Source organism: Vanessa tameamea, chromosome 11, assembly GCF_037043105.1.
Source record: "Vanessa tameamea isolate UH-Manoa-2023 chromosome 11, ilVanTame1 primary haplotype, whole genome shotgun sequence".
NCBI classification, from domain to species: domain Eukaryota; kingdom Metazoa; phylum Arthropoda; class Insecta; order Lepidoptera; family Nymphalidae; genus Vanessa; species Vanessa tameamea.
Genome location: NC_087319.1, coordinates 7405747 through 7432411, shown reverse-complemented (window position 1 = coordinate 7432411; position 26665 = coordinate 7405747). Strand labels below are relative to the sequence as shown.

Below are 26665 nucleotides of genomic sequence, written 5' to 3'. Positions count from 1 at the left end.
CTGAAACGAAAGTTATAAAGCTAGACATATAAAATTCACAAAGAAGGCCTTTGTGACGTTATTAATTTGAAAAAAATCAGTATATAGGGAAAAAAGATGTAAAAGTTTGTTGTGATTTGAAATTTAAAAAAAATATATATTAAATAAGATGATATATTGATTTGAGTAATATCGCTGGCGACATGTATGAACTTTTTTAAAAAAAGTTTTTTTACTCTCATTATTGCTGACCACAAAGTTAGCATATTATGTTGATTTTCAATCTGGATACATAATTTTTATTTTGAAAACTAAAATTCATACTCCTCCGTCTGCGAACATTCGTAAAAAGGGATGCAAGGATTTATTTTTAATTATGTATAGATTTATGCGATTTTATTCCGATTCTAAGAAAAAACAAAGATTTCTTTTTTTTTAATGTTTCAATGACCAAATAAATATAATCTTCAGCCTTACTAAAATTGAACACTTTTGATAGTATAATACCAAAAACAAGTGAAACACGATTCGATGACGATTCTAGTTATTCTGTTATCATGAAATGTAAAGATGATTACATTTCAAGATAACAGAATAACTAGACTTTCTCGTGTCACATTTCCCATACATTCGTAAAGGGTATTAAAACGTATAGGTCAATTTCCCGTTGACATAAATTCATGAAATTTGGAAAGAAAGAAAATCTATGCACAAGTATAGTCTGTCAGCACAATTCTGTTTGTTTGTCTTTCTAGTGGTACGGAACCTTCAGTGCGCGAGTCCGACTCGCACTTGCTCAGTTTTTTTTAAATATATTTAACATTCTATAATAGATCTGTTGCAGTTTATTTATTTGTATAAAATAACAGATGACCCCATTTTCTACATTCATTTTGCTTAAAAAAATTAAACAGAAAGCTTTTATATACCCAACATATAACAATAATCTGAGCGTTCTATTAATATTTAAAGGATACGTTGCTTCCTACTAAAGCTATTCCGCCAAGCGGAAGATCATTTCTGAGGTTATTACTCAAAGGAAGCAATGACGCTCCTTTCTGATTGGATGGTATTTTTTATATTCTCTTTTCAAAAAGAGAATTGATTTCAAGAATATTATGAATTTAGTTACAGACTGGTGTTTCTGTTTTATTTTTGTTCGAAAGACTTTTATGTGTAAAGTATTGTATTATTATTATTTTCTTGATAATATGTAGGTACATATGTTTAATTGAATTACCTGGCATGGTAATATACCTTAATTTACGCATTGGGTACTTATTACATTGCAGGTATTTTCTTTATAGGTAGGTAGTAGGTATATTTCCTTGAATAGTAATATTTTATACAAGGAAATATATTCGGGTGTACAAAGGCCTTATTAAAGCTTTTACAAGTAATGAGATCTTTAAACGTAGGATTATTTATGCAGTATATTATATCAATTTAATTGTATATTATAATATTTATAGACAGTAACTACTAAGAGTGTTTTACTTCTTATTAAATATAATTTCATTTGTTATGTATATATTATTAATATAGATTCCTTGCGAGCTTATTGGCACGCCTTGTGGTTTAGACCGAATCATATGTCATGTTGGCAAACGGCGCTCTTTAATACCGTCATACATTTGCTATATATATATATTTATGTTAATAATAATAAGAAAAATACTATTATTTTATTTTCGAAACTCAATACTCTTTTTTAAAGTACATATTCACATATTGTTTTTCTTTTAAATTGTAAATAACTATTAATTTCGATGTTTTACATCTACTGAGCGTCCGTTGATCGTATTTTTTACTTTTATGTGTACTAAAAGTAACTGTATCTCGGTTATCAAATTGCAATTTAAAAACATATTTCCCTAACGCGAATAAAATCGTGGAGGATTGTCATTTTCATTTCGTCTGTAAAATTTAATTACAATTTTCTTAAAGTTATATTATAAATATATGTCGACGAATTACTATATTCTATTAATGGTCCAATAAATGAACAAAGACATTTGGAAGCGTCCGGTTCTCGAGAGTAGGGTACGAGAAAGAACATTTTTCATCCACTAATAGCGACTGTACAGTGTACAAAAACCTTTTAACAACCAAAAAAACTGTGTTACTATTTTCAACTTTAAAATTTACATAATAGAATTTATATTACATCGTGTGCACAAGTTTTCTTTGCAGTTATTAGCGAATGAAATGGACACAATAAAGGCGTATTTACTATTAAAAGAATTTCGATTTGAACCTTATTTTCTTGTTCATATAGTTTATATTGCATCACCGTTGTCTGAATATAATATTAGGAGAACTCTTCAGAAGATTAGTATTTATTGGCGAATTTTGCGGTGGCCACATTGAGAGTTAATAGAAAATGAAATGGGCATTTCCCATGGTAGATACTTGGATCGGGATTCCGTAAGCCTGATGGATTATGCTAGATTAAATCGGCTAAGCTTTCATACTTGTGGGGATTGCGCCTTGGTAGTTAAACTCATTTTATTTTTAATGATTCAATTAATTATAATTAATAATTTATCTTTATTTAAATTATATTCAACTTTTTAGTTTAGAATATAAGTACTTGAATTTGTGTAATGTATTTACTTAAAACGAAATCATTGATTGATTTACCCATATATAAGTTACCAATAGTACGAATTACTATATTATTTTAATAATCCAAAATAATAAATTATTTCTGGACAAGTAGCTACATCTATTGATAATTTTCAATTTCACCTTATCTAAACTCACAACTTTATTTTATAAAATACACAATGAGTATGTACACATGGAAATTAAAACAAACTGGCTCTCGTTAACATTTTGGTTAGCAACTTTGTGTAGATACCAACCACTCATCATATTTTCTACCGCCAAACTTAGTAATGCAGTGTTCCGGTTTGAAGGATGCGTGAGCCAGTGTAACCACAAGCCCAAGGGACATAACATCTTAGCTTCCAAGGTTGGCGCATTGCTAATGTTAGGAATGTTTAATATTTCTACCAACCTCAATGACTATGGGCGTTGGTGGCCACTCACCATCATTTGAAAAACTAGAAATGACATGATTAAATCTATTTGTGTGTTTAAAATGTTCTTTAAACACAACTTTACCTTCATATCTACAGTATCTTATGTATCTTGACACTATAAGATTTGTAATATATTCTATATTATTATAAAAGATAATATATTAACCTGAACCGTTATAATCTATTTATTAATTGACTACGATTTAATGAGGCATTGAAACTTTGTTCTGCATGAAGTACGAGAACGCATAATATACAAATCATAAAAAAAGATATAACGTTATTCTAATGATATCTGCGATTTTTTACAGGTTATCAAATGTCGCGCAAGTCGTGTTCGGTTGGAGGTGCTCGCGGTGCGTGTATGTGGGTGCAGGAGTGCAACCGAGTGGGCGGTGTGCACGCCGGCGTGTGCGTCGATGGTTTCATGTTCGGTTCATGTTGCCGCTTACCGGACAAGCCGCTGGTCACAGGTGCCTTTGATTATGGACTCTAAATACATTAATGAACAAAATATATCTTTCTTTATGTATACAAAATATAAGTAAATTTCACTTCTAAATATAGGATATTACGACATGATAAAAAACAACTAAATTTGAATCAAAATGTGCGAGTTTTAATACTAATGAAGGGTGTTGTTATATATTTCGAAAATAAAGAATTTCCTTGCCTTATAGAAAAAAATACATGAAAAATTACTATTAAATATTAAATAAAAATAACTTTGTAATGCCTAAGATGTGTATGTATAAATATAAAATGTTATAAAGAAACGAAACATATCAATTGATAATTCGTTTTTTTTTCAGAGACAACAAGTCCAGTGACAATAACAGAACGACCGTACACAGCGCCACCCAGTGCCCGACCCAGCACTTCGAGCGCGCCAATAGAAACTTCAACTCAAACCTCAAGGCCGAACTTGCAAACAGTGCGGCCGTCGTTCATGACGAAACCGATAGATGGCGCGCCAACATCATACAGTTATCGCCCGCCTGAAATTAATTTACCTTCTGTAGACAATTTACAAGCGAATAGCGAACAAAATAGTGATATAGTTAATAAAATAACATATAGCAGTGTAAATAAGTACCAAAATGTACATAGGCCGAGCAGTGAAGTGGAAACTAGTCCCCACAACAAAATTTCGTCTAGTCTTAGCATAATGTCGGGTGCGCGACCTATGGCCGTGTCTGAACAACACGGAGAAAACAGCATTTCATCAGGTGACGGAAATATTTAACTTTAGTTGGAACTGTACTGTGTAGATGGAGCTGTTATTATAATTTAAAGAGGAATTAAATAATAAGCAATAAAGTTAAACAAATTAAATTACTTTTATGGTTCTTATATGTTTCTTTAGAAGAAAGCATTTGACGCATGTTTGATCAAAACTTATATTCTAGGGCACATGATGTCGCGACCGAACAACTTAAACACTATCCACTGGCAAGCAACTACAGAACCAGCTTTCATTACGAAACCAAGACCTAACTGGGATAAACCTGTAGGAAAACCCAAACCAACGAAAAAGTTCACCACTACTACAAGCAAACCACATAAAAACTATATGAAACCTAAGGATCCGTCTCAAAACATGATCAATAAAACCGACGAGTCTACGTCGGCGCCGATGCATACTATGGCAGCAACCAATGCCATTGGTAAGCTTTGATTTATTCACTTTAGAGAGGTTTATACAGCAGCTACTGAATCTTTCCTATATCATTTCTCGCTATCATTTGTCGCTCTTTCTCTTTCTCTCACTCTCGCTTTATCTTTTTTTTCTTAAGAGGACGTTATCATCATCATCGTATTCCATTTTGTAGAATGTGGTGTAACTGCTATGTGGCCACGACCAGAAACGCGTATCATGGGCGGTCAAGATTCTTCGTTTGGTCGCTGGCCGTGGCAGGTCTCTGTTCGAAGAAACTCTTTCTTCGGCTTTTCATCGACACATAGATGTGGCGGTGCCATTATCAATGAAGGATGGATCGCGACAGCTGGACACTGTGTTGATGAGTAAGAATAGTAGGATTGAAGGCTAATTAAAATTCGTAATATTGAAAATGGTATGGTTATGTAATATTATTATATTCATAACATATCTTCAAATATATTTTTCTTCATGTCTGCGTGACATCGCAAAATATTTTAAGAGCCCTGAGTTTTGTTTACGTTTTCTTATAATCACGACACAATAGAAAACACTTTAACCGTGATATATTTTGAAATGTAATTAAATATTATATAATATAGTATTATATATGGCAACACTTGCTTTACAAGTTTCCTAAAATACATCTAGGTAAAAGAAGCATTAATTAAAAAAACTTTATTTTCAGTCTCCTGACATCTCAAATAAGGATACGTGTGGGGGAATATGACTTTTCTTCGGTGTCGGAACAGTATCCTTACGTTGAAAGAGGTGTCGCCCGAAAAGCAGTTCATCCGAAGTACAATTTCTATACCTATGAATACGATCTTGCTTTAGTAAAGTTAGATTCGTCTGTTCAATTTGCACCGCACATTTCACCAATATGTCTACCAGCGAGTGATGATCTGTTAGTGGGAGAAAATGCTACGGTCACAGGATGGGGAAGACTGTCCGAAGGAGGAGTACTTCCTTCAGTTTTGCAAGAGGTGACCTTTACTTCACTTTACTAAAATCTTTTTGTCAAGGAGACTGATTCAAAGATGTCGTGTCATACAGATAGATTCATACATCTGGATTACATGTAACGATGTTTACTTTATAATCAAATGTTTTAACTACTTATTAAATTCCTATCAAATTTATTATATTACAAATAAATTACCTCTATAAAGTTATAAATTCCGTTATTAACACGAATCATTGAAGTTACATTGTATCGTGAAATGCGAAACGTGTGTATATCTAAAGCTTATAATCCTAAAACTCGATTCCCAGGTGCAAGTACCGATAGTGTCCAACGAACGATGCAAATCGATGTTTCTCCGAGCGGGTAGACATGAATTCATTCCTGATATCTTCCTCTGCGCTGGCCACGAGAGAGGCGGCCACGATTCATGCCAAGGAGATTCGGGTGGTCCATTACAGGTAATTCAATAGCTACATTCCAAACCGATGCTAAGATTTACATTTCATATATTCCTGTGAAACAATGATTCAAAATTTCTTGTACAAGCTAAAGCTGTATTTCAAGTAGAATAAAGTATATTTTGAATCTGTAACTTAATATCGATAAATCAATTAAAATTCTCTTATTATAAGGTATTTGACTTTGTTAACGTTTTAAACCAAATCGGATAGCTTAATCGTTTAATATTATATCGTAAATTAAACAAGTGTAACAAAATCAGCGAAGTCGCTTATCAAAATCTTTAGAATTATCATAAATAATGATATCCTTTATGAAAGTGTATCATTATATTGGTCGGTATAGAAATAAAAGGCAACAAGAATTTACATAACTTTTTGTTTTTCATAGTAAATGGCAAAACAAATATTAAACTTTGTAATTTTGTATGAGGAATCTGTTTAGTAAATAAGGCATGAAAGCTTTATAATGGTAATTTAATTCGACTTACTAATGATAAAACAAAGACTCGAAGAACAGATCTAAATGTAATAACGGTTTCACATTTGCCCATATAGTCTCACCAATTTTAGATAAACTTATTTTGTAGTTATGAAGCATTATACATTTTAAAATGCACTTAAGTATAAACAAGAAATGAAACCTTCTTTATCATTCATATATTCTCAGAAAGCAACGAAAATATTATAAAGTAAACAAGCAGAAGTTAATTTAATATATTTGGGCGATGAAAATTTGTTTTATGTTCTTACAATCAAACTTCAAGCATGAAATCTATTTAGAATATTTGTATATCACAAGACTGGATACGTTAAAATATTTTTTTAACAAATATACGATTTTTTATTGGATAAATTATTTTTATAAATGTATAGAGAATTTTGTTCAACGTACGCATGCTCTTGTCAAATTATATACACTTCTTAGAAATTCCGATCTGACGAATTAAACTTACAAATTGATTTATTATATTTGGGTATAAAATTGGATATATCTTTTAGTCATTTTAAAATTTAAATAAATAAACAATTTGCACCTCTGCAAAAGTGTCGTTAACGTTATTTGAATATTTATATTTATCGTTAAATATAACTTATAAATAAAATTACTCAACTGATAAAAAAATAATATTCAATATCAAAAATATTTTTACAAGTGTAACTTTTTACGAAAGTCTTTTTTCTGTGGTTATTTTTAGGAAGTTAATATACTTTTTTTATTTACAGGTCAAAGGGAAGGATCATAAATACTTCTTGGCGGGTATCATAAGTTGGGGCATCGGATGTGGCGAGGCAAACTTACCGGGAGTTTGTACGAGAATATCTAAGTTTGTCCCTTGGATATTACAAACAGTAAACTCTTAAACCGGCGTTAATCGTGTTTGTCAAGATATTTAAAACTTTGAAAGTGACAGTGATGAAAACCATTGTGCAGTAGGCACAAATTTCATAAAGCTAATAATTTCGTTAATATTACTATTGGCTTCAATTGTAAAAATCAATTTCGACTACAGAAATAAGTGAAACGTAACAAACTCTGATGATGATGTATCAAACGACTGTCGATTTACCGATTTAACGACTTCAATAAGTTACCTTCAAAAATGTTGATTTAATTCAACGTTTTCTGAGGCGTTTTATTAACGGAATAGTCCACCGAAGGCTGTACAGAACTTGTGAAATGCGAGATTCTGTATCAAGTTAATTTGATAAAGGTGATATTTTTTGTGTAACTTTTGCAGATATCACTTGTTATCAATGAAAATATTAATATCGAGTGATAATCTGTCATAGCCGTTCAGGCTTGGACTTTAATAAACGCCCTTACGTACACAGCTTGTTTCCAATCAAATTAATTACGTTTCATACACTGACGCCGGATGCAATGTCAAAGAGCTTATTGTAAATACGATTATATTTGAATATTTTATATCGTTTCAGCAAATGTATGCAATACATGCAGTACTACTTGCTATAATTTCGACGTTTAATTGAAAACAATTCAATTCGAATTTAATATATTTAGTATGTGTTTTTTGTAAATTTTATAAGTCTCTATCAATTATTATAAATTGTTCTAAAATATTTTTATATTGTAAATAATAAGTCTTCTTGCCTGTTATGCTTAATACTTGTATACAGTATTATTTATTATAGCTCTTCTATATACAATCTGAGCATTTTTGTAAATAGCATGCAACTATTGTTAGTAATTTATCTAAAAATATACCGTAGTTGTTATGAATAAGCGTAATAATGTACACAAATAAGATCAAAATTATTAATATAATTACTTTTAATTTAATCACTACTGTATAGAAGCTTAGGTAATTAATTAGTTAAACAAAAATGTGAAAATTACCAAATCACAATTCGTTATAATTATTCTGTATGTATGTGCATTTAGTAAGTAGTTCAGTGATGTTTATAATAATGTTTATTTTATTATAATTTTGTTTGAATGAATAGTTTATGTTTACGTTGAAGTATTGTTCGTTTGCACAGTAATTTTGTTAATAATTAAATATTGACTATAAAAATCTTGATTTATTTATTATTTTAAGTATTCATTTTAATTTATTTATAGATATTTTACGCTGTTGATATTAGGAATGTATTACTCAAATATATTGAAGAAAAACCATTATACAACCCAGTTTTTTTTCTATTATATAAAAAATCATGGAAATGTTAAATAAATACTACAAAAGATTATTTAATATAAGATAAATTAATTTCAGGAAATCGTGATTATTTTGAATATTACTTTCAATTCTAGATAAACAATGATATGAAAATTATATCAATTATAATGATCGTCATCTTCTTCAAATATTGAAATCATTACAAATACCACAAATGTTACGATCCAATCCGACGATTCAATGAGTTTCATTACCGTATCGTAACATGCAAATCCGTTAATTGCTGGTTCCAATTATTAATTTCAAGCGTAGCTGCGGTCAATAAATTAGATTCCGCGTCGAATTCCTGGACGCTGGAAGCATTCCGATTCAGCGATTAGATGTTAAAAAGTTTTATACGATATCGAAGCCACAATCGTATCAGCTCATGCTGCAGTTACAATTGCTACCTATTGTGCTATTATTATTAATATTTATTTATAAAAAATATGTAGTGAGAACGGAAAGTAGGCAACGTGATGGAAAGTTGTCACTACATAGACGTAAACACTAAGTAATATTAACCATTCCTTTTATCGTTAATTCGCCACCAACTTTGGGAACTAAGATGGCTCACTCACCAATTCGAACCGGAACACAACAATATTAAGCATTACTATTACAGGGGCGGGAGATTATGACTGTGATGAGTGGGTGCTATCTACCCAAATGGGCTTGTATAAAGAACTAACACTAAGTAGATCGCTACTAAATATATATTTTTTGGTTTATGAGCTATTGATATTTTGTTTGAATGGAGGATCTGGACAGACTTATTCTTAGTATTCTTATTTGAAAAACAAGTCTGATCTTTATGATAGTTGAATTACTTATCAAGTTTTTTTAATACATAAATTATTAAAAAAAATTGATAGCTATTATGTTCAGGAAAAAAAATAATCTTAAGACGTTATTAACTTCGAATTATGACCTTAAAAATGTATTCAATGTATTCTAATAGTCAGTTGGACGATACAATAAGAAGAACAAACTTTAAAAAAAGTTGAGGATGTAAATGTCATGTTAACAGCAAAAAACCAAATATATTTTCGTTTTTAAGTTGATAAAGTTAAAAGAAAATGTTATTATAAAACTGCAATGTCATATAAAAATAAATATATTAGTTTTTAAAAGAACATTACGACTTAATGTAAACGAAATAATAAAAATATGCCAGGACGATAAGAGAAAATTCGAAATTTAATTACACAGTGTTCGGGAGATATTTTGCGCGCTATTTAGCTATTTAGTTCCTACTAAATTTAATTTGTAAAATACTTCATAAAGATAAAATTATAAAGTTGGGATAAAAAAGTTCTGAAACTTTTTGTTTTGATAAAATAATAATTTACGTTCATTTTATGCTAAACATATTAACATTTTCCTGCATTTATTTAAAATGTTGTGGTGGATTAAATTATTTCAACCAATAAAATAATTTTCGAGAGACGATATCCAGTACTAAGTAATTTAAATCAAACAAATCCCATTGCATTCAGCAATTTTATTAAAATATTTCAAGCAGTATTATTTAATATTAAAAAATATCTATATTTACAAATGAGCATAATTGCATAGCTTTAATTATATTCATGCTTTTCAAGGCCAACACATGCCAAAAATCTGCATTGGTATTAAAAGCCAAGATTGAAAATTCTCAACAGACTTATCATAATTAAGAATAATGTAGCCTTTATACCAATTTGATACAATACAGTCGTAATAAAATAGTATTACTCTCTTAAAATCACTATTGCACTTCTCAAATCCTGGGTGTATTGCGCTCGGTGTATTTTTGCAATGGATACTGTTAAACTTTACATCGTACACAGCTATCGCTCGAGTAACAGGTATTCTTGGTACACCAAATTCTAAATCTAAAATCCAAGATACATTTTCATTTATTGTTGTTATTTTACAAAATTCATCTATAATTGTATTTGGATCAATAGCAAGCATCCTTGCTGTTGGAAATAGTTCTTTAGGCAACGTTAAGTAGAACTCAACAGGGTCTATTACTTTTGATTCATTAATAACATCCTCTGCTATTTGTTCAGGTAATGCTGATTCTTTTCCAGAATACTTATTTTGATCATTAAAAACTTCAACCACTGTGCTCATTGACTCTTGTACATAATCAACTTCAGTTTTATACATCTGGCTATATAATGAAGTGCATAAAGCCGGTATTGTTTCTGGTACTACTGCATTTTGAACTATAGAATTCAATATTGGGTCTGCAGTAATCAAAGCTCCTGCGTACGGACATATTGGCGTTATTAATTGTGGAGTTATAATGGCAACTGGTATATGTTGGACAGGTGAAGTGTAAACATTACGAACTTGCACTGTACTTACTAAAGGACTCCACTCGGTAACCATAACTGGTAAGTTATAAGCTTGTGGAATCTGGTATTGATTGTAGTATGTAGCCATTGGTGCCGATGAAGCTATGAAATATTTACGTTCACTATACGTTAAGTTTTTTCTTGTCTTGATTTTTTACCTTCTTCTGCCTTCGCACTTCAATTGCACCGAGATGTGATAAGATTGTTCGTTTATTTACCTCTGTAGTATTTATTATATTATTATTGTTTAATAAAACCGTTTTGCTTACATCTGTATTGATTTTTCCTTTTTTTTTACTGTTTGTCTCATTAATTTCAAAAATAGACTTCAGAGCCATATCTGGACATGCCTAGAATGATATAAACAGATTACAACAAAATAAACAAAATTTATATAATTTTGTTTTGATATTTTTGCATCATACTTTAACTAACTTTTAATAAATCGGGAGCTGCTGTATCTATTAGTAGACATTTAATGATCTAGTAAAAAGTACTATCGTCTTGTATTTAAAAATAAAATTAGGACGTATCAGATTTGTTTTTTTTTTTAATGAAAAAGGTGAGGGTAATCATACAAAAGTTGTCATTTAATAGATGCTTAATGTATGTTGCCGTAAATAAAATAAATTTGTCGTTGTTTATTGCAAAGTTGTCATAAATATATTTATCAAAATAATAAATATTTATTACATGATACAAAAGAACTCATTATGTAGAAACAAGTGCAATTGTCTGTATCGAACTTCTCTGCATTTCTGTACAGCAAACCACATTCATTAATTGCCTTTTACCGTTTATTCTATAATCATCCGTATATGTTAGTGTGAAGTATCATTTTAGTCTGTTCGAAGTGCATTGTAACCTTTTGTGGTGGACTTTATTCTTTAAAAGAATTTCCTCTGCTGCAAATTGCTTCCCGTCGACTGCTCCTAACGACTTCATTGTGCACGTTTCATTCAATGTGTGGATGAACCCTAACTAGACATCCAGTTTTCTATAGACATGATAACTAATAATGTTAGTTTAGATGATTATGACTGTACTAACTGAATTGTTTCAACGTCAAAACAGTGATAAAATAAAATTGAATTGTTTGAAATTGACATTCTTAATTTTGACTAAGTATTTCTTTATAAATCTATTAAGGATGCTTATTGTCTTGGGCAACATTTTTTGTTTCATCGATGTATTTATCAAAGGAAGGAAAGGCTGTCTGTCTAACTGAAGTCTGATTACAGTACTAATTTCGTTATAATAAATGATAGGTTTTTGCTAATAGTATAAAAATTTAATAATTTGTTATTATCCTGCAAATTAAAAACAATAAACACTCGTGTCAGTACTGCTAGGTTATTATTCTTTTTTTATGTAATAGTTAGGTGGTCCGGCAAATGGGCCACCTGATGTTAAGCAGTCACCACCGCCCATAGACATCGGCTCTTTTAGAAATATTAACCATCCCTTACTTTGCCAATGCGCCACCAACCTTGGGAACAAAGATGTTATGTCCCTTGTACCTGTAGTTACACTGGCTCACTTACCCTTAAAACCGGAACACCACAATTCCAAGTATTGCTGCTTAACGGCAGAACATTTGATGAGTAGGTGGTACCTACCCAGATGAACTTGCACAAAGCCCTACCACCAAGTATTAATCTAACCAAATTTCTATACAAAGAGGCACTTCACTCCTTTATTTAATTTTGATTTGTCTATACTTGTTTTAAGTCCTCTATAAATATTTTTTATGTAAATAGAAGTAAAAAAAAATATTTGAATATGGAACCAAAGCCTCGATGTTATTTTATAACACGCAAACCTCAGAAAAATAATAATAAATTATATAAAAGGGAATTACGTAAAGCAATCTTAGTTTTATCATAAGGGAAATCTTGAGAGTAAATAAAAAATCAAAGTACCAAGTAGGGTACTGTCCCTTGAGTACAGCGATTTCCGATGTGTCGTTTTGCTAAAATTTTGCTCTTTTAACCCATAGTAATATTTATTCAAATTTAATTTTCATAGATATTTACTCTAAATAAGGTTATTTTTCCTTGATTACTTATGCTTAGACGATGTAAATAAACAGCTCATAATCAATAGTTTGAATTATAATGATTCGTATTTTCACAATACTATTTTAGATTAATGTTAATGTGTTTTATTTTCAATTTAATAATAATAATTCATCATTTACAAACAGGAACTAAAATTGGAACTAAATTAAAAAAAAAAAAGAAATAAAATTATAATATCGCGTATCGTTGAAATAATCCTTATTTCGTGGGGAAAATATCTGGCTCTCTCATATTAAACTTCCTTTGACCGTTAAGACCGTGCAAGTCCGCTCACCGCGGGTTTAATGTAATATGGTGCAATGCAAAAAATATATAAATTTAATGTGGATAATTTTGCTTTTTAATTATTTTATGAGATGTCTCCATACTAATTAACTGTTAATCTTATTGTTTAAATACATTGTGCAAATAAATTTGAGTTTCGAGTAAAACATATATCCAGTTAAATTAGTTTGAAATATTTCAAACTCATCTCAAAATCCACTAAATATTATTAATTTAATAATCAAACAGTTTACAATTATAAAAAATAATTAAAGCAATAATTTCCGGGCACGTGTTTTTCTTAAATATGTGATTTTCCGCCGACATACCTAATGCTTAAAATGCTATTTCTTAAAATGTCTTACAGTATACAAGCAAAACTACCGACAGACATCATCTCTGCTATGAATTATATTCTAAGGCCTTCACTAAAATGCGTTGCTTGCTCTAGTATAAGTTCTATGTATACAGATTTAGTAGTTTTTACAGTTAAGAACCAAAAAAGCTTGTTTTCGATGATAAGCCTTATTGGCTTTGAACGAGGAATAGGCTCATGGATCCCCAAAGAGTTATAATATTAATAGCGTCTAACGATTATTATTGATTAAGTTGTTTCAAATTCTCGCGCAAGAATTTTTCATAAAATAAAATATAGTTTAAGTGACACTCGAGCACATTTGTGGCAATAATTACTGAGCTATAACTTACGTGGTTGCAAACTTTTTGATGTTAGATTATTTTCCATTTATTTCCGAATGAAAATTGTTTTATACCTAGTCACTGTAGTAGTAGTAAATTGATAAACTTCAATTAATGTATCGTGTTGAATTAATATTTAATTGATTCCAAAACTTTAATGTTTAAAAAACTACCGCTGTTAATTTTATACGAGACTATATTATTTATTTGGGATAAGAGATCATTTAAAGATTCCAACACACTGAACACAAATGTAGGTATGCATCAGAAAGCAATTAAAATTCATTAAAAATGCCCATAATGAGGCTCGATAAGCTACTTTACAACATTTTTTATTGCTCCTGTCAGTGTGTTGATACTTTCAGACATCAAAGAGACTGGTTCCGATGCGTGGGAACGTTTTCCCATGATAATTGGATTTTTTGCAAGGGTACTGGCTAAGTATACACTTATACAGTAAATACAATATATCTATTATTTTCATTTTACAATGTATGTATAAATAAGTAATATTCTGTAAATGAACCACAACTGAACTTAGAGCTTATTCCATTTCCATGCTATACAATGTATCCACCAACCCATGTGGATACACAGCGATGTTTTCCTACACCGTCCAGCACGATACGAAATACAAACACTAAGTCGCACGCGGGTTCAATGCTGGCGATGGTTTGGCCCAGCAATCGGTTCAATCAGTTCAATCGGTTAAGACTCACGTGTTCTAATCACTGGGCGATATTCGCTTATCTTTGTTATGTTTAAATATGTAATTTAACCGTAGCATCCTATAACTTAAACCATACAATATTACGAGTCCAATTGTTCCTATGTTCTTTGTCCCTCGCGTTAGTTTGTAGATAAAAAGTCTTACGTAACTATCTTTTAAACCTTGATATAGTTTTTAGAGCATATTGTATCTATATTTTAAGTTATCTTCTTAATTATATGATAAATATGACTATGTAAAATAAAAACTGTGCACGTATAACGTGCCCAGTTACATTAAAATATTTATAAAAACTAAGACATCTTCATAGGTCTTTCCTAAAGTGTGCAAAGTTCCCGGTTCTCTGCATCCAATCGGGTCTTCCGGTCATCGGTCCACCTTGTTGGGGAGCGATGCGTTTGCTATCTCCAAATTAGAATTCGTTTGCTCCAACGGCCCTAGGTCCTTCGACATACGAGACCAGCCCAATGGCACTTCAGTCAGTTAATCATGCAAGCTATGTCGGTAACGCTTATTCTTTTCCAGATAACCACATTTCTGTTTTTATTCTTCAAAGATATTTCGAGTACAGCTCGCTCTATAGCACGTTGAAGGACCATTAATTTATGGACTAGTCCCGCATTTAGTGTCTACGTTTCGACACCCATGTCATGGCAGGTAAAATGCATTGGTTGAGAACTTTCATTTTTATACGTTGCGTAAGAATATGACAAAGATTGCCAAATGCAACCCGAGGGGATTCTTCGACCAGCTTTCTTCTCCAAGTTTGATTTAAGTAACAGCCTGAATTTGAAGAAGTTCATCTTCTCCGCTCGAGGAGACGGTTATTACGGGCTTTTACCATATTTACCACATTGCTCTAATGTGGATTGGCGGATATGCATGTGTCGGATATTCAACCATCAAGTGTAATATGTGCGTGCATGTGTTTGTTTGTATATGAATAATGTAGAGTAGATATTTTTTTTTGGTTTATCGAAGTGTTCGATTCTATTTTTATAACATATATATATATATATACATATTTACGTTATATGTGGCAAACGAGCAGGAGGCTCACTTGATAGAAAGTGACTACCACCGCCCAACATCTGCGTAACCAAGGGGCTTGTAGGTGCGATGCCGGTCTTCAGGAAATGAGTACCTACGTTCTTTTCTTTAAGATTACGCGTAGTTATATTTAAAGAAAATATTAAAAAAATTGTTACTATAAAGATAAAATATTTGAACATCTAAATGTGGTTTTAATCACATATTTTTATGGTCCAAGTATGTGTAGTAATGGATTTTTTTATTTTTATACTGCAAATAATTAAACCGATTAGATTTAGATAGTAATTTTTATTTTGGTTCAATTCAGTGAACATATTTTTTGTTTTATTCGAGAATTGGCGTACCCAATTTGTGTATTGGACTTAATATAATTTATGATTATAAAACAAAAATATAGTACTACGTTTACATTTATTTATTAAGTTGCATTAGAATGGTATACATTTGTAATAAATCCCTAAAAGTAGCAACAGTGCTAAGCAGTGTTGAAAAGATTAAAAGTTGATGAAATAGCAGAGAGCCATGGAGCGCCAGTAAAGCACACTCAACCTGATTGAGGTGAGCTGAATGGGTACGGCGCTTCTCCCCGACTTCACATGCGAAACCGGTCATAAGCACAGGTAAAGATCAAGTTCTTGGAAACGCCTACTTTTTCAAAGGATCTTGTTTTCATGTGGTAATTGAATACTTACCATAACCAGCAGAAACACTTAGAAAATATAAACTGTATCCATTACACGTGCCAAATTTAAAATGAAGCAAATGTTAAAGTTGTTTTTGTTATTGTTTTTGTTTTTAATTAGTGATATTTTTTAAAAGATACAATAGATCGCCCCCAAGGCTTTTTATAATGAAGCCTACAATCCGATAAATTGGGAAAAAAAAACAAAGAGTGAGGTCAAGTACAGTCTTAATGTTTTTATTTTCTAACTCTTATGTCTTTAGTAAAAATAAAATATATTATATAGTGATTGATTAATCAAAAATTTGTGTTTTAGGTTTCGAGAGTGTCTTTTTTCAAATTCCTGTCACCTACTAATATCTACGTATCTTAAAGTAAAAAAATATATAATTTGTTTTATAGTATCGTACACCTTTTGAAAAAAACTAAACCCTTATATTAATTAGGTTAATGATATTGTGTATTCTGATTTTATTTAATTTATTGCATGATCAAACTTTACTACTTTTGACTGCTTCATTGTTCTAGTAGCTTGATATAAAATAAAATGATATGAGTTTACAGACCCCGAGTTTCTGGGTTCAAACCCCGGGTCGGGCTAATAAAAAACTATTAGATTTTTCCGTCGAAAAATTCTTAGTAACAGCTGGCGGAGCAAAATGTGGAAGTTGAAAGTGTTTACACTCCCGCGCGTCGGAAAGTACGTAAAACCGTTGGTCCTGCGCCTGAACTCTTTCCGACCGTGTCGGAATTGCCGTCCCATTGGATAATGGGAGTGACGGAATAGAGAGTGCACCTGTGTTTGCGTACAAACTTATGCACTATAATATCTCCCGTGTAGTTGTTTGGTCTCCCATGAGATTAGGTGTCGTGACCGAAATCGGTCGAACGAAATTAATTTCACAATACTTTATGCAAGTAGTCATCCTTCGGGTGACGACATTAAGGCACAAAACAGGAAAATAGGCTTCTACTGACTTGACTCAAAATTATCTTTAGCTAAATAAAAGATATAGAGCACGTAATATTAACAGACATACATATTGCTATTCGGTGATATATATTTTTTCGTAGTTTATTCATAAAAACTACTGAAAGGTTGCATTAAGTTCCGTCTTACCGCAGTACGTAAGCTTAAAAGCTTGGTCAGTCTATAAGTGTAACTACAAGCACTCCACTTCGAGTGGCCTTATCTTCTCGGATGTAGTATACTTAAAGTACATACTTATCTCCTTTCAATATAAAAAAAATCTGAAATATTTCTGACGTAACAAAAAAAAAAATATTAAATATATGGCATGGCTCATATATTTGGAGTGGGCTAACTAAATATAAATAATATAATATTTATTAGTTTATTATTATTTAACAACAACAAAATAGTATTTGAATTCACTAAATATAGAACTAACATAAATAGCATGATATTAATTGAATGCTTTTAAAAATTTAGTTTGTTAAGTGGCTAGCACTTCCTCGGCTAAAGTCTTCCTCTAGTTTGAATATTTTTTCTTTATTGTCTGCTTCTTCTATAGCTTTTACGATATTTTTGCTCGCCTGCCTTTCAAAGGCAATATACCAATAGGCTAGATACCCCATTAATTTTAAATATTGTGAAAATCAAGATAGTCATTTTTTTTCAATGTCCCATGACGTCACATAAGTCATTTAATTAAAGTAGGTACTCTGTTTATTTCATTTAGATAAGATTATTACTATAAATATCTATTAAAAAATACAACCGACCACGTTAAATCTGAGTTATTTATTTGTATAATAAATAATCATATTTTAAGTTGTTTAATTTATATTATTACACATTATATTATGTAATGTCATTATGGTATCGTCTAAGCAAGCTGTCCATGATCAACGCTAGTCATCTTTGCCCGAATCGATTAGGAAGACGTTGCCAGTATCAATATGTTTTGACAATAATTCGTCGCCATTATCCTATGTTAAGAGAAAAAAAAAAAACTTTCAAAACAATGTTTCATTTAATAAATTTGAGCCACGAGTACTATTTGACATTGTAAAAAGGATTATTGATATAACTCTAACAAAAGTTGACCACTTAATATGAAGTCCCTTTTAATAACGTTCATATATTTATTAATACTAGCAACCCGTCCCCGATTTGCATGGGTTTAATTTATTTATAAAGAAAGATCAAAATTTTATTGTTACAGTCAGACATCCGACCGTCCATTTCGCAAAGAATGATTTTTTTATTGCATACAATTTCGAATCGGTCATCCTCGTATCTCCTAGAAATATTCCGTTTTATAAGGCATTTCTTTTAGACATTTTAGCAAAATTGTGATATCACGAATAACATACGTGATATAAATATAATTTGAACCATATAATTTTTTTACAATTTTATCATTATTTCCGAAAATTATCGGCTACGAACAATCAAACAAATCTTACCTTTATATAATATTAAGTATATAAATTCACCACAGTTCATCGCTATTTGTATTGTATGTTTTCTCAATCGAATTCGAATTCTATTTCGCATTAAATTATTAAACTGAGTGACATTGTTATAAAACATTTTTACCTTTTATTTCTTAATTGCCATGCATAAATATACATAAAGTCTAATAATATAGAAATAAATTTTATTGATACAAAATGGACGAAAAAGTATTAAAAAATAAAAGTATATGTACTAAAAATAAAACAAAGCCATTATAATTTTTGCTATGGTAACGTTTATCCGACTTTAAACGGTTGTCATTAAAAATTTATCTTTGAAAGTTTTAATTAAACATAATTGTATCAGATAATACTAGAATACGGGTACAACCATGTCGCTTTAAGCGATAATTGCTTAGCGCCACTTTTAATTTTATTTACCAAATATTTAATTGTTAAAAAAAAATTATATTGAAGTACCTTTTTTGCTAAATAGATGTACGTGCAAATTTTCAAATATCTTTAATATTAATTAATGAATATTTTATTCAATGTACGATATAATTTATATTATTACGATATACCAATTTACATTGTATATCATTTTCAATGTTACACATCATCGAGTTACTAAAGTCTTAACAGACACGTGGAATCAGTTACGTAAACCTGCGGCACAAAGGGTATGTGTACATAAAGGTATGAAGCCTTTTTTAGCGAGAACTATGTCATAATAAATCTGTAAGCCTATTCAATACGTCAAAAGTGCAATTAATTATAAACATACCTATTTCCTGTTGAGCAAGCGTTATTGTAAATAATTGTTTTGACTATCTTTATATAATACGTGAAGCAACAATTTTGTAGCCATTTTTACGAATATTTTGCGGACAGAGGAGTATGTGATTTTGGCACTGTCCAGGTTTATATTGAGAAAGGGGGCAAAAAAGGAAAAATTATATAAAAATATTTGTATAAGAATTACATTAAATTAATAAAAAAAACAACAAACAACACAACACCCACTAGTATCTATAATTATGAATAATATTTCTGTTATAAAATCGCTATTAAAGACGACACGCATTTATCTTGAATATACAAGGGCTAATGTTATTATTTCCAATACAAACACTGGAAATTTCTTACAAAACATTTATCACGTGGGTATTCAATGCTATTATCGCAATTAAACTATTGTAACAACAAATGCAGTTCATGTTTTTATAATATACAACAGACTCATCCAAATGGCAGGACACAAATTACTTAACTCATTAGAGAAAAAATGACCACTTACTTTACTTGAGGATAGGCCTTAATACTTTGACTTGTTTTGTTTCGGCTAGAAGGCAGAGTGAGCCAGTGCGACTACAGGCACAGGAGACATAATAACTAGTAGTAGGTACATAGTTCCCAAGGTCGGTGGCGCTTTGGAGATGAAAGGATGAAAATAAATTTCTTACGGCGTCAATTTACTACGGGCTGTGGTGACCACTTATCATCAGGTCGTTCGCCAATCTATTTTATAAAAAAGATGAAAAAGAAATTTCAAATACCGTTGATCATATTTTTATTGTCATCTGTATACGAATATAATAATTTTAGCTCTGGGCTAGATTTTTTTTAGGAAGATATTTGGGAAGATTAACGTAAGTAATATTCTCGTTTCTGTTATCATTGCGTATTTTAATTACTAGTACGGTAATGTTGTTTGTGAATCCGTTTGACAAGGTAGCACTCACTCATAAATTATTAATGCTTCTTAAAGTTATATTAGAGCACTAGTGAAATTACAGGCATCGGGACATACATTGAAGATATGATTGATGAAGATGGAATGATTTATATTTCCTACAATACTACTACTAATATATATATATATATAAAGAAAATGTATTAAAAGTTTATCCATTCCACTTAAAAAATTCAGATATATTTTTTACTGAACGTAAGATGGTCCTTTATTTATCTAATGAATGTATAGCTCCCAACGGTTCTGAATATAGATTATATCGAAGAACACCGCATAAGCTCAGTAGTTACTCTTTTTCACAAATAAAAAACACATTAAACGATACACAATTAAATTCAAATGTTCTGTATAGGATATAAATGCCGCCCTTGGTTATAATATTGAAGTATTATCATACTGAGTAATAAGCCCTATCTTTTAATGTTTATACAGCATAATAATTTAATTTATTAAAAGAAAATTTAACGCATGGCGTTTATTTGTATCACTACAGACGTTGACACTTGATACCAATATATGTACAATGTTTCAAATTCAAATCCATCATATGCAACCAAGCTGTCGGTCTTCGGACTACCTAATATATTTTGTAGTCGGATCGCAATTTGTCTCGTCCTTACATGTTATTCTATTATTCTACACACCAATAACTAAATAACCCTTAGTGAGGTTACTTCGATATAATAATCTATGGAATATGAGACTTGAATCGTTAATATTTGTAGTAGTACATACATATTAGTGCAAAATTTGTTCAAGATGATTTTATAAATCTTCAAATCTAATAAAGTATTTTTTAAATAATGTATTCTTTTATTTCCATCTGTATTTATAGAAGACGTTTCAAATGTTAAGTATAATGGTTTTTGTTTTTTAATTGTTACATTTCGCCTTTAAAAAATAGACCTCGATATAAGTTCGAGTTGTCAATATTATAATTACCTACTTTTACTTTGCTTCAATTATGAATGAAAAATATCAGCAAATTAAATAGAATGTCTGTGCTAAATGGAGACGACCATGCGCTCTAGTTACAAGAATTGCCAAAACACAAAAGACAATTTCAAATGAATTTAAACATTTATGATTGCAGAGTCAATTCCCAAATAATATTGCCTAGAAGAAAACTAAGAGGAAACAAATATTTAACGCTACCATGATTCGTTAATCGTGGCTGATGCCGCTTATAGAAATAAAGTTAAAACAATATTTTTCCGCAACATTTCAACTATTGCCGATATTGCTAAATGTTATTCCAAAGGCGTCTAGAAACAAAGTTTAAACTACTTATAAATTACAGCGTAAACCTATTAGCGCAAAAACAAGTACAAAATAGTTTCAGGTTTTTGTTAGACCAGCAGGAAAAACATTAGCGTTAAATCGTATAAACTGTATTAAAATTGTTATTATAATTAAATAGAAATTTAAATAATATTTACATTCGTTCACCAGCTTCATATTAAGATACATTATATATTTTTTGCGTCGGATATCTCATACACTTAGTTTACCCAAAGAAACGTTTCTGGAAATATATCTTTTGGGTTCTTTATGAACAAATTTTAAACGTCATTCCAGTAGAAAGCCTCAATTTGTTTGTGTAATCATTTATTATCCTCCCAGCAAGCAATCCGCATGAAAAATTCACTTAACGCTATACATTATATTTCAGAGAGATTTAAATTACATTTATTTATATTAAAATAAGTTCTGAAAACATCAGACATAATATAATTAGCCTCTCTGTTGTTATTATATAAAATTTCAATATAACATACTCCATATAATTCGGGTTATATTGAAATTTGATTACGAATTTGATTAAAAATTTGTAGTTAATTGATTTCTAATAATACAACATTATTGAGTTTCTACTGTTTGTTTTATTTTTCATCGGCATTTACAAAACAATAACAAAATTATAAAAGTAACAACGAACATTTAGTAAGTTTAAAATTATAAACATAGTTATAAAATTTCGTAGTAATTTCGTAATAATGTTTTACAATATTGGAATAAAACATTTGAAACACTAGGCTAGGTTAAGCTAAGCAAAAATTATTTAAATTTGACCTTTTAGTGAACTATATCTCCTAATCTTACCTTAACACTTAAAAAGCAAGATTAAGATTTATTTATAATATCAATAATATTATAACCTTTCCATTCGAGTAACTGGTGTGCAGGAATCTACTTTCTCTTGCTTACTATCAATTTTGCCAGGGATTTTCTAAATCTATCATAAGCCCAAAGACTTAACAATAGATAACTTTGTGCGGGAACATGACACAACACATAAGATGAGTACTTACAGATAATAAATATCATTAAAAAATAGCAGAAAATTTATTAAAAAATAATAATTGTTATGTTAATTGGGTTTTTATTAAATAGCTTTATATATACTTACTACAAAAATATCTGACGTTATTTCAAAGCAGAAAGATTTTACAACTTTGTTTTATACCGACACATTCATTATGAACATTAAATGATAATAATAATTAAGTTATTATATGCTTACTAATATTAATAATATTATTCATGCTACTACGTACAAGCTACTAGTTTATTTTAGAAAAGATCTACTAACTTTTCGTGTATATTCTTTTATTTTTTAAATCGTTTTTTTTCTGTCATCTGTAGTCTATCAATAAATCAATCATTAATTTAATTATTAATTATATATTTTTAATAAATAAAACAGTTCTCCTTCGTTTTGTTTAAAAAAATATATAATTCACGTAGCCATTTGTAATAGTTCCTACGGTAAATCAACTCGTTGTATCTCCTGTAGGATTGACGGTGCAACCATAATTATTGTCATAAATTTGTTCATAAAATAAGAAGTTAAGTACAAACAAATAAAATATACACATATATATGACCTCCGTAGTTGAGTAGGGTGTACACCGGTTTTCATGGGTACGCCACTCCGAGGTCCCGGGTTCGATTCCCGGCCGAGTCGATGTAGAAAAAGTTCATTAATTTTCTATATTGTCTTGGGTCTGGGTGTATGTGGTACCGTCGTTACTTCTGATTTTCCATAACACAAGTGCTTTAGCTACTTACATTGGGATCAGAGTAATGTATGTGATGTTGTCCAATATTTATATTTATTGTATTTATGTAATAAATACCTCTATTTCGGAAATCGGATAATAGAAATAGGTACTATGTAAGTAAAGGTAGTAATAAGTATAATCGTTATCCATTATAATCAAGAGCAGTGTAACGATATATTTAATTGAATAATTCATAATTTTATTATTCAATTAAAAAAAAAATATTTTTTGTATACCTATGATTAAATAGATATGTAAATAAATAGAGATAACTTCCGGTGAAATGGTTGAATGAACTGATTTTCATGGGTTCAGTTTGTTTGCATATAATGGTCACTACAGTTCGATATAAATAATATTAATTCAGATTTATTTTAATCATCAAATAAATCCCAATATATGTAAAACTAGTTTAAATCACAACGTTATATTGTAGTAAAGTCATGAACGTCTGAGTTGGTTTATACTACTATAAAGTACCAAAATAAAATATCGATGGTTATGGACTCTGTTATAAATTGTAAAAGCCCTGTACCGTGTGAGTTGTTTGTCTAAGCCATTTTACTCTACTCTATACTCTGCACGCTCTTCCTAAACATTTTCAAATTTTTCTTTAATAAGTTCACGCGATAAACCACCTTAATGCTATCAAAGTAAATATAAAAGTAGTTTGCAGTTTCCAGTTGTCTCCTTAAAAATATGTTTTTACAATTGAAAAGTTGGTTGAGTTGTTCGTAAATTCGGCAGTCTTGCATTTCGCGGACCATTGGCTGAAACGGAACGTGTGAAGGAAATGAGTCTGGGTACAGTTGTTGAAAGAATTGTTTGTTCTTTGTCTCGGTTCGCAAAACTAAGTACGCAGATGCCGTGAAATTGTTTTAAAGATTATAAAGTCTGCTGTCATATGTCTAAAATGTTATTAAAATATTTTTTATTCGTTTTCTAGACTACATTCATAGAATTTAAATTAATACACCAATAAACATTTAAGGTAGGAGATGATATATTAATATTATTTCATAAATCGCTACGAAGCGATTAAAATAATTAAAATATGATGTTAATAATTTTGCAAATAAATTCTCGAGACATACGGGTATGTACAAAATACATTCTCAAAATAGAAATATTGAAAGAGCTATTAATTTACTTTATTAATTGTACAATAAATATTTAGGCTGATTTTATATTATGTTAAATATTGTTCAAACCACCTTCTGAACTATTAAGTTACAACGAGAAACAAAAATATGGTCGTGTTTAAAGATAAAATGATAAGTAGGTATATATATATATATATTGCAAATATTTAAGAGTAGTTCGTTAAATAATAAAGACCGTAAAATGTAAAATAACACGAATAACATGAAATATAACACGGAGAGTATCCGGTACACTAACGGGATAGCCTTCTCTTGACTGGGAACGGAATGTGGATTTCAAATAACCTTAGTCAATGATCAGTGTGTAATCAAGAAAAAAAAAAATCATAGTAACATATATAACCTCTTCTTCATCTCTTTGGTGTAGTGGCTAGATTTCGAGTTTCTGGGTTCAAGTCCTAGGTCGGGTCTAAAGATAAAAAGTTGGGTTTTTCTGAAGAAAAATTCTCAGTGACAGCCTGGTAGTTGGAAGATTGTAGTGTGGTGCCGTTCCTCGGAAAGCACGTAAACCGTATTTCAAATGTTGGCAAAGAGTAATTATCGAGTTTCTTGTCGGTAATGTCGGCTTTACATCATCATATTATAATCTAGTTCTGTAAAATGACAATTCAAAAGTGTATGTAAATTAATAGAATATATTTTGATTTGGTTACTGCGTCTGAACTCTTTCCGCTCACGTCGGATGTGCTTGGTGAGGTGATTAGATAGTGAACCTGTGTTTGCGCAAGTACTTGTGCACTATTTTAAAATGCATATATTATATTATGAAATGTAAAGTTATACATATATTATTTCAGTTATCAAGACCCGGGAAAAATACAATAATCGGATGGGACAATACGACTATGGAAAACTTCACACTTTTTCTTTAAGATAAGACTGCTTCTGAGGGGCTGCTGGACCCGATTATTTAACCATTTTGACTTATAAATTAAGTAAACTCAAACATACTGCTCCCTAGTCTAATACTACAAAAGCTCACACTCTAGGACGAATATACGAATATACTTTTATTAGGACAATAGTCTAGCAACAATTTTATGTTTGCAGTGTCATAAAAAATACTAAGCGATTCTATGGGAAGTATCTTTATATTAAATTTATATTTCAGAAGCAGTTTAAAGTTCATGATATTTGATCAACCTTATTATTTAATACATCGACCCTTAAAATAACGTGAATTAAGATCGCTGTTATTTGTTCACGAATAGAATTCAATTTGCAAAGTTAATTTAATTGTATTGCTAAAACATAACTTTATCCAAATACCTGGAGGCCATATAATACCTTATATCTTACAGGCCTCTCGAAATGTTCTCAGAAACAGATGTACAGTCCTGCGCAAACTTGTTAATTGAATTGGCAACTTGGAAACGTGTGTTTCCTTAAGCTGTCTACCGTTCGTGATAATTGGACAAATTACTGCGGAATTGTACTTTGCTGAGAATAATATTGGCAAGTGATGAATAATATGTGAATAGACATTTGTGTAACGACGTAACGTGTCGTGACTAATTTAGTTTTGTTAAGCGCAGTTAATCATTTAATTGAGTATGACTCCAGTCATTCGGGCGGCAGCAGCGAGTCAAATTTTCTACGTACGTG

General features: G+C 30.4%; 3 protein-coding genes across 5 annotated transcripts in view; 2 read left to right on the top strand and 1 right to left on the bottom strand.

Moving 5' to 3' along the window:
- Positions 1-8597, top strand: part of LOC113402594 (serine proteinase stubble) — a 115787-nt gene extending 107190 nt beyond the window's left edge. For both annotated transcript variants that reach the window (XM_026642889.2, XM_026642887.2), the window contains exons 4-10: positions 3338-3499; positions 3839-4255; positions 4436-4693; positions 4859-5051; positions 5375-5672; positions 5962-6111; positions 7339-8597. In XM_026642889.2, coding sequence (XP_026498674.2) covers positions 3338-3499; positions 3839-4255; positions 4436-4693; positions 4859-5051; positions 5375-5672; positions 5962-6111; positions 7339-7476 — 1616 coding nt within the window. In that variant the 3' untranslated portion in view covers positions 7477-8597. The remainder of the gene's footprint in view (positions 1-3337; positions 3500-3838; positions 4256-4435; positions 4694-4858; positions 5052-5374; positions 5673-5961; positions 6112-7338) is intronic.
- The window catches only part of LOC113402505 (probable oligoribonuclease), a 211104-nt gene extending 188533 nt beyond the window's left edge, over positions 1-22571 (top strand). Inside the window, exon 4 of the mRNA XM_064216251.1 lies at positions 22556-22571. The gene's annotated coding sequence lies outside the window, so the exon portion shown is untranslated. The remainder of the gene's footprint in view (positions 1-22555) is intronic.
- On the bottom strand, positions 10251-11702 carry LOC113402605 (uncharacterized). Of its 2 annotated transcripts, none has more exons than XM_064216261.1 (2): positions 11579-11702; positions 10251-11493 (listed from the first exon to the last, which is right to left on the bottom strand). In XM_064216261.1, exon 2 carries the CDS (start codon positions 11229-11231, stop codon positions 10395-10397), a length of 837 nt encoding a protein of 278 aa, XP_064072331.1. In that variant the 5' UTR covers positions 11232-11493; positions 11579-11702; the 3' UTR covers positions 10251-10394. The 2 variants fall into 2 exon arrangements, with proteins under 2 accessions (XP_064072331.1, XP_064072332.1); XM_064216262.1 differs by having other exon boundaries at positions 11569-11666.
- Positions 22572-26665: the final 4094 nt, after the last annotated feature.